We start from the raw sequence: 14,408 nt of genomic DNA, 5'->3' as shown, positions 1-14,408 counted from the left end.
GCTCTGCGTGTCCTGACGGTTGCTTCACCCCGTGGACCTCAGGAAATGCTGAAATACAGCAAGAACTGCGAGGGGGCTGAGGACCTGCAGGAGGCGCTGAGCTCCATCCTGGGCATCCTGAAGGCGGTGAATGACTCCATGCACCTCATTGCCATCACCGGCTATGACGTAAGGCGCCCAGAGGCCCAGCCTTCCCCACCGCCTCCATGGAATATGCCAGGCCAGCAACTTGGCGGCCTCTCTGCACACTCCCCACGCTTTGGTGTGAATGTGCAGGTTCTGAGCAGGAGGTCTGGGGTGGTCCCTAGATAAGCCCACTCCCAGGCCCCGCAGCCGGGTCCACAGACCCCACTGGGCTCTCTGGGGCATGGAGAAAATCAGGAAGCGTCCCCTGCTTGGAAGGCACACATCTCCAGCAGGAATGCTGCTCAGACCTCCCTCCTTGTCTTCTCCTGGGGAGGAGGCGTGGCTCGGAGCAGACGTGACATCTGTTTCCTGGGCTGCGATTTGCAGGCTGGTGACTTAGAGCAAGTGGCCCCCGAAGGCAGATGTCACTTTCCCCACAGAGCCCCACGTCAGGTCAGCTTGTTCATCTTTTGCCCCCCTCTTTATGTCCCCCCAGCCTCCTTCTCAGGTTTTGTTTGTTTGTTTTAGGTAATAGAGTTGATTAATTGCAGCAATTTTTGGTTTGTGAGATAACAGTGTAAATCCCAGGCCCTGAGGCTTCCCCTAGTGTTGACATCCAGCATGGGTGCCACACTGGCCACACGTGCCGAACCGGCACTGACGCTGATTAGTGACTGAGGGCTGTTCCCCTCGGAGCTCACTCTGGGTGCTGCGCGTTCTGCGGTTTGGACAGGCATGTGGCGTCCTGCGCCCAGTGCTAGAGCATCACACAGAGCAGCTTCACTGTCCTAGAAGCCCACGTGCCCCACCGGTCCCTCCCTCCTCCCCCAGTCCCTGGCACCCGCTGACCTGTCACGGTCTCCATGAGCTGGCCTTTCCTGGGACGCCCTGCAGCTGGAATCCCACTGTGGGTGGGCTTTGCAAACGGCTGCTTTCACTCGGTGATGTGCTCCCATGGCCCCACGCTCATCCCGTTCCTAACACACCCCTGCTGTCGCACATTTAGGGGAATCTCAGCGACCTGGGCAAGCTGCTGATGCAAGGCTCGTTCAGCGTCTGGACCGACCACAAGAGGGGCCACACCAAGGTGAAGGAGCTGGCCAGGTTCAAGCCCATGCAGCGGCACCTGTTCCTGCACGAGAAGGCGGTGCTCTTCTGTAAGAAGCGGGAGGAGAATGGGGAGGGGTACGAGAAAGCCCCCTCCTACAGCTACAAGCAGTCCTTAAACGTAAGTGAGGCCAGGTCCACAGCAGCAGCTCCTGGCCACAGACCCCGATGGGGGGAAATCTGTAACTGGGTCCCTATTGCCACAGACCTTGGTCTGAGGTGGCCATGCTGACACCCAGCTCTCATCCTTAGGTATGGGGTGGGGATTCTGCCATTCTTAGCCCCCATCCCCAAAGTATTTCTATCATTTCGTGCCTGCACCAACGCCTTTTTAAAACAAGGCGGCGGGTCCGCTGTGGGCACGAACCCCGTCTCCGCTCTCTGCTGGCAGATGGCCGCCGTCGGCATTACAGAGAACGTGAAGGGAGATGCTAAGAAGTTCGAGATCTGGTACAACGCGCGTGAGGAGGTCTACATCGTCCAGGTGGGCCACCCACCCTGCCCCTGGCCTCTTCCACATTGCCATGAACCGTTTCTCACGGGAACCAGTGCTAGAATCTGCCATGAAGTTGCATCGAGGCCAGGAGCAGCCGCTGTGCACTTCAGGGTCCTGCCCTGGGCTGTCTTCACCCTGAGCTGGACCCAGGATGAAATGCGGGGAAAAGTACACATCAGAGGGGGTGCTGCGAGGAAATGGGCTTGGCCTCCCCAGGGGAGCTCGTGCGTCCCTGGACAGCGCAAGTGTGCGGACACGTCCAGCACACAGGGCCGATTCTCACGGTGGAGAGGGTGCTGTGCCCTGAGTGCCAGACACACCTCTTCAGTCAGTCCCGTGCATGGGGACAGAGGGTCCCGCAGCCCGGGGCCAGCCCGCAGCGCTTCCCTCCTCTCCCGTCACATGCAACCATCTGACCTTTGACTCCTAAGAAAGATGATCCTTGGATGTTCTGAGAGTGAAACCAAAGTGTGTTTCCTCGGGGGCCTGAGTACTCACCTCCTGGCGTTTCTTTTGGGGAAACAGGCACCAACTCCTGAGATTAAGGCCGCATGGGTGAATGAAATTCGGAAAGTGCTGACCAGCCAGCTGCAGGCTTGTCGAGGTGAGGCTGTCTTCAAGCGATCGTTTTCCCGTAGCTTCCTCTCCAGGTGCATTTTTACATGTGTTCAGAGCAACCGCACAGTCCCTGTGTGTGCAAGGCGCCTTGGCATTGAAGTAAAGATGCTCATTCATGTGGTTTGTCTGCTCCTTCCTTGCAGAAGCCAGCCAGCACCGGACGCTGGAGCAGTCGCAGAGCCTGCCCCTGCCAGCCCCGACCAGCACCAGGTGAGGACAGACACACCGCCGCAGGCCTGTGTTTCTGGAGCACTCCGAGTGGGGGATTTGCACGCCAGGGTCCTCGGCCTCTGTCAGTGGGACCCCGTGGTTATTGGGGTTTTCCTTGAGGCCCTTGGTGTTGATGTGCTCATGGGTCAGTCCCAGAGGGTACATTTCCCAGATGTGTGCCTCCAGCAGTGCCCGCCCCTCTCCAGCTCTTCCCCGGGCTGGGCTGTTTCACGGCACGGCAGTGCGCAGCCTGTCCAGATCACAGCCACGCCCCAGCATTCCTGATCCTGAGACAGTGGGTGCCCAGTGGGGACCCGACGCTGATGGCCCAGCACATGTATGGGCACAGTTCAGACTCCAATCCTGACTGTGGCTTCATCATATCTCTTCTTCCCTTGTTTTTTCTTTATTTTATTCATGACTTATTTTTTTCACTTGATCCTGTTTCTTATATAAGCTTCCTTTAATCATTCATGAAACAGGACACAGACACGGCCTAAAAAATAATCTGTAGAACAGTAGTTTTCAAAAGAAACACCCCTGCCAACCCCGCCCCCCCGCCGAGAAAAACAAACCTCCTACTTTGGAGTGAGTAGGGTGGGCGCCTGCTCTCATCCCGCCCGTCCGGGTTTAACTTAGAAACACGTGCAGGAGGCTGGGAGCGGTGGCTCACGCCTGTAATCCCAGCACTTTGGGAGGCCGAGACGGGCAGATCACGAGGTCAGGAAATCGAGACCATCCTGGCTAACACGGTGAAACCCCGTCTCTACTAAAAAATACAAAAAATTAGCCAGGCGAGGTGGCAGGCGCCTGTAGTCCCAGCTACTCGGGAGGCTGAGGCAGGAGAATGGCGTAAACCCGGGAGGCGGAGCTTGCAGTGAGCCGAGATCCGGCCACTGCACTCCAGCCTGGGCCACAGAGTGAGACTCCATCTCAAAAAAAAAAAACGTGCAAGAGATGCTGCTTTAGCATCAGGCTGGGTGCTGAGAGATATCTGAATGCCTCAGGTCCTCAGCGCGTTTTGAAAAACTAACCAGACAACACACTATTTCTTTTTTGATTTGTCTGATGTCATCAGTCCCTCAAGAGGAAACTCAAGGAACCTCAAAAAGCTGGAAGAAAGGAAAACAGACCCCCTGAGCCTGGAGGGATATGTCAGCTCAGCACCACTGCCAAAGCCCCCCGAAAAGAGCAAAGGTGGGTGTGTGCAGGGACCAGGCCTCACATGGAGGCCTCACATGGAGCTGCTCACTGTGTCCGAGAAACACGCGCTTCCTGCAGTGTGAAGAAGGTTTGCAGAGCGTTCAGGGCCCCTTGCTCCCCCCTTAACAGAGCCCTAGGACCTCACAGAAGAGCCCCTCCCTCTCCGTTGCTCTGCACCCGTGTCAGCAAGGTCAGCCCCAGAAAGAGCCCCGGCCAAGACCCAGCGTGCAACCCGCAGCTGCCCTGGGCCCTCCCCGCAACAGCTGGACCCGCCTCCGCGCCGGGTTGCGATGCCCTCTGCATGGTTTTTTTCTCTTCCTTCATAGATGACACGGTCACTAGCTCTGCCTCAGAAAGCTCTGCGCTTTCCAGAAAGCGCTTTACCCTGCAGGGCTTTGCTAACCTCAAAGGTCAGAAAGGTAAAAGTAGCATCTGCCCGAAACCCACCCTCACCGTGGTGGCATCTGTCATGCATCGTGTGTGACCATTCGTGCCTCCTTCATCACAAGGGCGGCCACGCAAAAGCGTTTCTTTCCACCCGATCACGTATTCACTGATGCTGTGTCTCACACACAGACACCCAGAGTTATCCTTTAGGGGTGGCTTTCCTTTGGAAAAATGAAGGCGAGCTTTTCAAATGGAGGCTTGCTCAGAAACGGGAGCTGTACTTGGCTTTCCAGGGCCCCTCCTTCCTCTCCCTGCACCCCAACCCCCGCCTTCTCAGAGTTCCCTGCAGGGTGCTGACCTTTCCGGCTGCGTGGCTCTGCTCTGCCCAGTGACAGAGGCCGCTCAGCCATCTTCTGGGGCATCTGCTTGTGAACAGGGCTGACGGGACCCTTGAGACAGATGTCTAACGCCCTACTCACCTGCGAGAGCTCCGTGCTGGGAAATACATGGTGGGGGAATGGGCCCAGGAGGCCCAGGAGGCCCAGGAGGCCCTGGAAGCCGGCCCTGGCGTGCAGGCGGCTCCTCTGGGAAGCCCTGAAGGCCAGCGTGGACAATGGCTCTTTCCAGAGAATTAGGAGTGTTTTCCAATTTATAAAAATGCTTTTAAGTTGGCTTGAAACTTGAAACAAACAAACGAACAGATTCTGGTGCTGCAAACTCTGCTAGCGCAGAACTAAGAAAACATCCCTAGAGACGGCCCCTGAAAGGACGCCTCTGAGTGCCGCAGCCCCCAGTCCCACGCCCTCCCGGCCCCTCCCTCACTGCGCGGCCCCTCGGCTCCCTGCATTTTGCTCACAGAAGCTCCTTTCTCATCAGTGGAAAGGGGCCACAACGTGGGTGTCCCCTCCCGGCACAAGCGTGGGTCAGCCTCCTCGCCGCCTCCATCCCTCACTCTCTCTCCGGTTGTATTTCTGCCTCCTCCTCCTCTCTGCCGTTCCTCACCCTCTCTCTCTGGTTGTATTTCTGCCTCCTCCTCCTCTTGCAGCTTCTCCTACCAGTCCTGACAAAAAGGCCAAGCGGCATGAAGTAAAGAGCGACCCGACTCCTTTTGGTTTGCGAGGTAGAGTGGCACCCTCGGGCACGGCACCCGCTCTGCGTCGGCAGGAAGCGCGGCCCAGCTGCTGTCGGGTGGCCGTCAAGGCCACCTAAGGGGGAAGCTCGTGTGGGTCTCTGTGCTCCAGAGGCAGACACGTGGTTGTGTTCAGTGTGTGATGCTCTGGCGACAGGTCCTTGAGGACAGCACGCCTCTCAGCCGACTCCTCTCAGCAGGTCTGTCAGGAGCCTGTGGAATTGCCCACCCCGTCAGTGGCTGCTGGCCACGGCTGCTGCGCTGGTCACCCAGCCGTGCTGGTGGAGCTAGGTGGGGTCTCACTGCCCAGTGGCTGCTGTCGGCTATAGAGCACCCCGTTCCCCGCCATTCCCTGCAGCACAGTTTGCCCCAACACTACCTGCTAGGATCACAGAGCAACTGGCGGGCCGACCCAGACCCTCCTTTCCTGGGGCCGGCAAGGCCGAGCTCCCTGTGGAACCTGAGCTTTCTTTGTTTCCTGCTTCCCTTATATTCTGAGGGTGAAAACTGCCCTGAGAAGTCCAGAGACCTCCCCTGACCTGTTGAGGACCCTCAGGTGCAGGGAGGGGGCCTGAGTTTTCAAATAATTTGCAAAGGTTCCCAGGGGTGTAAGCAGAACCAGCCTCCCCATCCCACCTGCCTCCAGAGCCTCCTCACATGACACTGCCAGCCCCATGGAGCCAGGCGGAAGCTGTGGCCACCCTGGGCGTGAGTTCAGAGGCAGGGAGCTGGCCCGGCGTTCCTGACCGTCTTGCCTGCAAGTGGGTAGACGCCCGGCTCGCTGCATCGAGGCCCCAGGAGGCCCCAGGAGCTTGGGAGAAGGGAGCCATTTCCCCATTGACAGTCTTCCGGGAGAGGCTACTCTTGTCTGTTAAGCCCTCTCCGCTTGTGACCTGGAGCCGGCAGAGCCGGTCCCTGGTGGCGAAGGTGGGCCGGGCTGGCCCTGTGGGCCAAACGCCGCTTCTGCTGTACTTTGGCCAAGCTCAGCCTCCACTTCCGCCTCCTCGTCCGTGAATGAGACGGTGCAGCCTGGCGGGGTCTCTAGGAAGCCAGTGTGGTGGTAAAGCCGGGCCACTGCCCTTGGGTCATTTCTGCCATAGGTGGTGGCAGTGAGCCCAGGTGATCCTGGGTGGCCTGGGGCGCTGCCCAGCGCCCGCTCCCCAAGCCCTGCAGGTGGTGACTCCATCGAGCAAAGGCCAATGGCTGTTGTACAGAAAACAGAGGGTACCATCCTGGCCATCACCCAGCCTCCTGCCTTCACATAGAATTCCCCATCTCCTGGGACAGTGCCACTGGCCTGGCCTGTGGCTGCCCGCTCCCAGGCGCTGCCGTTCCCATCACAATCAGACCTCTGCGTTTTGCTGCTGGCCTCCCCCGTGCCCTATTCCAACACGGCGCTCTTGATGGCCCACAGAGAGGCTCTGGGGAGCACTAAGCACCCACGGCCAGGGCAGCTCAAGAATCCCTTTGTGTGTCTGGTGGCACCGGGGCAGAGCCGCTTGGTTATCACCCTGCACAGGCCGGCCTCGCTGCCCCGTGGAGAGGTTCGTGTGTGAGGTCCTACCCGAGCCATGCTGGCTCCTCTGCATACACAGCAGCCACCCTTTTTTTGTTCCCACTGTCCTCAATCAGATTTTTGGTTCTGTCTGGCCAGAGGCCCCAGGTATGGTGCCTCAGAGCGACTGGGGGCCTGGACAGGGAGGGCACGCTGGCAGCCAGACCCCACAGGCCAGTCCCTGCTGCTGTAGAGGAGGCAGCTGGGCCCCCATCCTGTGCTGTGTCTCAGCCTCCCTTGCTGGGGGCAGCTGCAGGTACACTCTGGAGGCCAAGCTGCAGGTCTGCAACCGGAAAATCACAGTCCTCAATTCTCACACAGATGCAGGCCTGGTTTGGTGCCTGGAAGGCTCAGCTACCTCTAGCTGTGACCCCAAGAAGGCAAAGCACTCAGGTGGAGTGGAGGGAGCGGCTCCATGCTCTGCTGGCTGACGGTGGCATCCAGGCCCAGCTCCCTTCTCTACACAGACAGCAGAGGCCTGCTTAGCACCAGCTTTTCCTTGCCAGTGCAGTGTCAGCCTTCCCATGCCCCGCATCGCCCATCGCAAGGAAGCATTTGCTTCCAGTGGCACCAAATAGGATTTGGAACCAGTTTGTGCCCAAACTCAAATCCCATTAGCATCTGCCTTTTTCCCTAGAGTGCATGTGTCCTGCCTTGATGCATTTGGCATCAGGTGGGATGCGCTGGGCCTGCTGCCCGGTTGCTGCCTTTGCGTGTTTATTCAGCTGCGAGGGTGTCTCCCATCTCCCCCACATGGGAAAGGCGGGTGCCGTCCTCTGGGCACCTGGCAGGAGGAACACTGGGTCGGGGAGGGGGACATGTGTGGTCTCAAGTCTGGAAGAAACTCCTTCCTCTTCTCCCGCTTGGAGCTGTGTGGCCAGTGGGAGCCCATCTCTGCCACGGCACCTGCGTGGCCTCAGCCTTCTGGTTCAGTGCCACTGTGCCAGGGGCTACTCTCTTGCCAGTGGGGACCATAGCCCTCAGTATCCCATAGGTCAAGGGCATCGGGCCCTCTCAGTGGGCCTCACTTGTTGCTTTTAGAAACTGCTTCCGGGTTCGGTCTGCCAGGTGTCGAACATGACTGTGGCACTCACTGAAAACACCTGCCCTGGGGGGTCCTCTGTGGCAGGAAGGCCGCTTCCCTTCTGGCTAAGGGGCACTGCCCTGCCTGACAAGGGCGTGGCTTCCCCAGGGCCTGGGGATTGAGGTCTCCCACAGGGTAGCCCAGCAACTGGAAGCAGATGCTCTCAAACCCTGAAACGTGCCAGGCATTCTGGAAGCCTATAGGGGTGTCCTGCTCAGCTCTTTATGTAGCAGGGAAGATGACAGGCTATGTTGGGGGCCCACGGTGCACATCTCAGGGGGTCTGTGGGACTTAGGTGACCTCACCTCAGATGGATGCAGACAGCAGCTCATCACCAGGGGGTCCCTCACGAGTTCTGTCTCTCTCAGGTTGGAGCAAAACTTCACACTCACTGGAGGCACCTGAGGATGACGGGGGCTGGTCAAGTGCAGAAGAGCAGATTAACTCGTCCGACGCCGAGGAGGACGGCGGGCTGGGCCTCAAGAAGCTGGTAACCGAGGCCTCCCTGCGGGCACTTGGGATGGGGGCTGCCCTCCGGGGATTGGGGTGCTTCTGGCAGGTCCCCCCAGGCCTGGGTCTTGTGGCGTAGCCCCAGCTCCTCCTAACCCTGGAAGGTCCACCCAGGCCTGGGTCTTAGGGGCAGCCCCAGCTCCTCCTGACTCTCTCTAGAAGGTCCCCTGGGGCCTGGGTCTTAGGGGCAGCCCCAGCTCCTCCTGACTCCAGAAGGTCCACCTGGACCTGGGTCTTAGGGGCAGCCTCAGCTCCTCCTGACTCTCTCTGGAAGGTCCACCCAGGCCTGGGTCTTAGGACACAGCCCTAGCTCCTCCTGGTTCCTCTATCTCAGGCACTTTGTGTTTCTGGGTTAATTTCCAGGTGCCCACCCAGCCTCCTGTAGAGCCCACTCACGGGTACACTCCTCAGAGGAGGCAGCCCCCACTCCACTACCCTTCATGTCACAGAACGCTGAGCCTTCCTGACTGCACACAACTCTCTCTCATTTTGTAAGAAAATGGGACTGCTAAGCATGGATTTGCATTTGAAACAACATTCATTGTTAATGTCAGAAGCAAGAAAAAGCTGCCATGTGTTAGTCATTCCAGTGAGGGTTACACCAAGAAGCGTCTGCTGCACCTTCTGTGCTATGCCTGGTCCACGCACCAAGGCTGGAGGTGCAAAGGGGACAGGTCCCGGAGGCTCTGGAAGGGCAGAGAAGCCAGGCATGGAAGGGTAGGGAGGGCCCTCAGGGCTGCCGGCCTCTCTCACAGAGACAGCACAAAGGAAGGCCTAGGCGTGAGAACAAACGTGGGGAACACAGAGGCGGAGGCCACGTGGCAGGAGGGGAAACAGGCTGGTGGACCAGGGTGCAGGGGCCCTGGAGAGAGATTTGGATCTCATTCTTTGGATGATCCTGGAGTGTGGGGTGTGATCCCGGCTACTCTGGGCACCACAGGGGCAGGAGCCAGTACAGGCCACTGGGTGAGGGCAGGCAGCCCCGTCACCGTCCTCCTGCTCCAGGCCCTGCAGCCGGCAGCAGCCCTCCTCAGCCCACCGCACGCAGCACCAGGAGGCTGTGAATCTCCCCACTCTGTAGGAATAGCTGCTGCTTCCCGGTTCCCCATTCCCCAGCGGAACGTGTTCCATGACATCTGTGCAGTGTCTGCTGTGTGCCAGGCACAGTTCTAGGCCCTGGAGACAAAGCGGAAACAGCACAGACAGGAACCTCTGCTCTCACAGCGAGGAGATAAGAGGAGTGAGGCTTGGGGAGGTTGGGCAGGACAGCTGTAGGGGAGAGGGAGGGCAGAGGAGGGGCGAGTCGCGGAGTGCCAAGGAAGGCCTCAGCAAAGCAGCATGGAAATAAGACCCGAAGGCAGGGAAGCGCCCTCCGGGAGGTGGGGATGCAGGTGCAGAGGCCCTGGGGCCGAGAGCTCTGTGTGGAGACCAGCGTGAGGCTGGGGCAGCTGGGCCCAAGGACAGATTCACAGACGCTTTCCATCCCCTCTGACGTGGTCATGACCTGCGGCCTCCTCCTAAGGCTGGTGCCCTTCCCCTGAGCCAGCCATGGCTAGGAGCTCCCACGGGGCAGGGCACTAAGGCCCAGCTCTCCGCCTGGCTGCTCTGGGGCTGATGCTGCCTGTGCCCCTGCCCGTCTCCCACCAGGTTCCGGGTAAATACACGGTCGTGGCGGACCAGGAGAAGGGAGGCCCTGACGCGCTGGTCGTGAGGAGCGGGGACGTGGTGGAGCTGGTGCAGCAGGGCGACGAGGGCCTTTGGTAAGACCCGGTGCTCACCCCCAGACTGCCCCGCACGTGGCCGCTGCTGACCCTCGCCCTTTGCAGGTACGTCAGGGACCCGACCACTGGCAAGGAGGGCTGGGTGCCGGCCAGCAGCCTGTCCGTCCAGCTCGGCCCGTCCGGCTCGGCCCAGTGCCTGAGCAGCTCAGGTAAGGCCCACGTGCCCCGAGCCCACCCGTGACGCTGCCAAGGGCCCGTGTGCGAGGAAGCTGCTCCGCGTGTGCCCAGGAGAGCAGACGCCGAAGGCTGTCCCCGCCTGATCTCCCCGCAGAGTCGAGCCCGGGGTCGGCCGTGCTGAGCAACTCGTCCAGCTGCAGCGAGGGCGGCCAGGCCCCCTTCTCCGACCTGCAGGGGTAGCGCCGCGCAGCGTGGGCGCAGGAGACCCGCGCGCTGTCTGGGGCTGCCACTGCGAGGGCTGGCGTGGCACGGGGAGGGCACAGTGCCCCGGACGTTCCGAGGAAGGGGCACCTCACCGCCCCGACCCAGAGCGCCTGGCTGTGCGGGCTGCAGAGGACCCCTCCAGGGCAGAGGCTGGTTCCACGGAAGACCCCGGCCCGCTGGGGCTTCCTCGGAGACTCCAGAGCCCACAGAGGACGGGCCGCAGGGAACAGCCCCGGGCAGGAGGCGTCGGGCAGCGGCATCTCCTGGCTCCACCCTGCTGCTTCTGCCTCCGGACGGCGCTTTCAGGGCACGGGCAGACCATGGTGGAGCTGCTTGGGCAGAAGTGGATGATTGACCAATGGCCTGAGGAGAGCGGGGCGTGGGGACTCTCTCTCTTTTACAAGTTTTAGGATTTTTTTTAAGCAGGGATCAATCCCATGGCCATTTTTTGTGGTACTTTGGCCTCAATTCTTTACCAGGAATCACTGTGTTTACATGAAATGACAATTTGATACTGTATTTGATAGAAAACTATTTTTTGTTACCGGGGTTTACATAGAAGCACGCTGTTTATACCATTAAATGACTTTGGGGGACTCTCCCGTGGGAACGGCTGCCACTCCCTGAAGCTCCCTGGTCACAGGTGGGTGAAAACGTGTCCCTGGGTGACATCAGGTGGTGTCTGCACCACCAAAAGCGGTTAGAAGCCAAGGAGATTCCTTTACCTACCTAGGGTTCATTTTCAAAAGAAAATTTAAACTATAATTTAAACAATTAACTTTCTTTTCTACAAAAAAAAAAAAAGTAGGGACTTGATTTTTTTGAAGAGCTTCACTGAATTAGGATATTTTTATTGCTTTTAAAGAAAATACAAAGATGCAGTTTCTGCAGGGTGTCGCGTGGACCAGTGCTGCTGACCATAGCTCAGAGAGCCCCGCCCCTGCCTCACTGCACGGCAGCCTCCTCGGAGGCCGCACCTCCGCTCCCCTCGCCAGACACCCCCTGCCTCCCACCCAGGTCCACCTGCCACCTGGTGACCCCCTTGAGTACAGAAGTGTAAGTGGGGAGAGTATTTTATTCAAGTCACAGCAGAACTGGAAAGAAAACCTCTCCTGTTTTACCCCTTCTTGTGTTTCAGAAACATATTCTGTTATTTTAAAGCCTTTCAGTGTCTAGTCTGCAGATGTTTTGGTATGTGTGCACCTCTGACCATGTGTGTACGTGTGTGTCTTGCTGGAGAGGACATATTCGCTGTCCCCGTGCTGCTGGACGCGCCGCCTCACAGCCTCACGGTTCCCAGTCCCAGCACAGTGGAGGCGGGCGTGGCTGCATTCCCCTCACGCTTCCCTCCAGGCGGCTTGCAGCCGTCACTGGCCAGACCTCCAGGGTGCGGAATCAATAGGAAGCGTGCAGAAACTCGGTAGTTTTTCCTCTGATGTGTAAGTTATCTGGAACGTGCTGTGTCCTGCGATGTCCCTGATGTACTGTGCAGGCACGGTGCCTCCGTCTCATCGCGCAGCTGCGCGCCCTTGTGTGACCCTCCTCATAAAGGCACTTTACAGCTTCATGTTTCATCCATTGTCACTTTTTTTTAAACTGCTGATGTAAATGGAATTTTAAAAGCAGAGTTCTTTATTGTATGGATGAAGTTTGAATAAATATCAGCAACTTCTGCCATCTGCCTTTGTCTGTCAAGACACAGAACATCTTAGCGGTCAGGGTTTCCAGGGCTGCAGTGCGCCATGCTTGCACCTGGCAAGTCATTGTTGGGACAGAAAAGAAGCCTGCAGTGAGCAGGGCCCAGTGTGCGGCTCAGGCACCAACCAACCCCTTTGCTTTCTTCTGTCAGACAGCGATGATAACAAAACAGCAACAAGGTTGTGCGTGTCGGAAACGCAAAGGCAGCAGAGGAAGCGTAGAGGAACCATTACAGAATCACAATGCAGCCAATACGCTCCAGACCAGGAAAGGGAGCGTAAAGAGAGGGTATTGATGCAGTAGAAGAAGGGAAGGGTGGAGAAATGGGACAGCATGGTGAACAGGAAACAACATATGACAGAAGAGACAGCCCAGATGTGTCTGACTCACAACAGACATGATCATCTTACGCTGGCCTCCTGGAAGAGCCTCAGATCAGACATGACAAGTCACTGCTTAGAGACCATCAAGCAAAATTATATAAAGATTGAAGATTTAAAATAAAAGAAGACAGAACAGACAAACACTAACCATAAGAAAGCTGATGTAGCAGTATCGACATGAAATGGAATTCAGGACAGTTCATAGAGTAAAGGGGGGCTGCATGGCAATCAGGAACTCGTAAGCAACTGACTGTAAAGCTCAAAACACAGCAAAGTTGGCAGTCGGGGTGAGATGTTGACTGTCACGAAAAGTGATGCCTGTTCGTCCCTAAGCAGAGAAATCTGCGTTATTTTCCAGCACACATGGAGCACAAGCAAAATATTTACAGAACAATGGCACGATCATTGAAACAGTGTTTGGCAATTTAAAAGCTTGTTTCTAACTCACGGGATGCGGGGAGTCGGCTCTCTAGAACTGGACTGAGTGCGCAGAGCCACGTGAGGAAACAGCCATGGCCAGCTCAGATTGGCGTCGACAGCTTAGTGGTGTCTGATTTTATACACGACAAAACAAACGACTAAACCATTTAAGCCAAAAAATAAGACCAGCGTAACCCAAAGAAAGTATTTAAATACTTCTGTCAATTAGGACAGTTGAGAAAAGAGAATAACAAAATCAAAAGTAAAACTCAAACTTTGTACCTGAAAAATCCAATAAAACTGACTAATTTATAGAAAACCTAAGACATTCCATATCAAATAAAAATTTTTAAATATGAGCCATTATGAACACCTTTCTGCCAATATATTTGAAAATAGAGAAATAGGATTTAATTGTTAGAATTGGGTCAAGAAGAAATAAAATACTTGGGTTGATGAATAACAATGACAGAAATTACATTGCAGTAAAAAAAAAAAAAAAAAAACCAAACGGATACCAGACCTAGGCGATTTTATAAGCATACAAAATATTTATAAAACTATTTAAAAGAATATAACAAGAAAAAGCAACTCAATAAAGTTATGAATCAAGTTTAACTTTGGTACCCAAACCTGACAAAGATTATGTAAGAAAAAATCAGCTGGGCCAGGTGGCTCACACCTATACTTCCAGCACTTTGGGAGGCCGAGGTGGGAGAATTGTCTGAGACCAGGAGTTTGAGACCAGCAACATTGCAAGACCCCATCTCTCCATGAAATTTAAAAATTAGCCGGGCATGGTGGGGCACACCTGTAGTCCTAGCAACTTGGGAAGCTGAGACCTTACAAGTGAGCCCAGGAGTCCAAGGCTGCAGTGCAGTGAGCTATGATGATGGCACCACTGCACTCCAGCCTGGGCAACAGAGCAAGACCCTGTCTCTCAAAATCAACCAAACAAAAAGATAATGTAAGAAAAAATAAAATTATGAAGATGAATGCAAAAATTCCAAATGAAATATAATTAAATAAAACCCAATTGTATGTTATAAGTAAAAGTAATACATTCTAAGCAAGTAAATTTATCCCAGGAATGCAAGGGGTAGTTAATATGGGCTATAATTTGCCATATTAACAAAGTAAAGGGGAAAATCACCATCTTAACAAAGGCAAAACAGTAATTCAATTTTTATTCAACATGTACTTGTCATGTTAGGCCAACGAGGAGTAGAAGAAAATTTCTTTAACTAAATAAAGTATAACAAAATCTTTGCAGCAAATTTTTTTTTTATTTTTAATTTTTTTTAATTTTTTTTTTTTTTT

The 14,408-nt window shown here is 55.9% G+C and overlaps 1 protein-coding gene across 14 annotated transcripts in view; it reads left to right on the top strand.

The window, feature by feature from the left end:
• The window catches only part of MCF2L (MCF.2 cell line derived transforming sequence like), a 200,410-nt gene extending 186,963 nt beyond the window's left edge, over positions 1-13,447 (top strand). For 8 of the 14 annotated variants that reach the window (XM_017861786.1, XM_017861787.1, XM_017861790.1 and 5 more), the window contains 12 exons: positions 43-168; positions 1,133-1,354; positions 1,625-1,717; positions 2,255-2,333; positions 2,491-2,557; positions 3,636-3,754; positions 4,087-4,179; positions 5,193-5,267; positions 8,284-8,405; positions 10,073-10,185; positions 10,252-10,355; positions 10,478-13,447. In XM_017861786.1, the coding sequence (XP_017717275.1) occupies positions 43-168; positions 1,133-1,354; positions 1,625-1,717; positions 2,255-2,333; positions 2,491-2,557; positions 3,636-3,754; positions 4,087-4,179; positions 5,193-5,267; positions 8,284-8,405; positions 10,073-10,185; positions 10,252-10,355; positions 10,478-10,563 (1,299 nt within the window). In that variant the 3' untranslated portion in view covers positions 10,564-13,447. Of the gene's footprint in view, positions 1-42; positions 169-1,132; positions 1,355-1,624; positions 1,718-2,254; positions 2,334-2,490; positions 2,558-3,635; positions 3,755-4,086; positions 4,180-5,192; positions 5,268-8,283; positions 8,406-8,788; positions 8,917-10,072; positions 10,433-10,477 lie in introns of those variants that run through there. The other 6 variants (XM_017861795.1, XM_017861797.1, XM_017861800.1 and 3 more) reach the window with 4 other exon arrangements.
• The last annotated feature ends 961 nt before the right edge of the window (positions 13,448-14,408 follow it).

This window comes from Rhinopithecus bieti, unplaced genomic scaffold (assembly GCF_001698545.2).
Source record: "Rhinopithecus bieti isolate Rb0 unplaced genomic scaffold, ASM169854v2 scaffold_62034, whole genome shotgun sequence".
NCBI lineage: Eukaryota > Metazoa > Chordata > Mammalia > Primates > Cercopithecidae > Rhinopithecus > Rhinopithecus bieti.
This window is presented reverse-complemented; position numbering and strand designations above follow the sequence as displayed.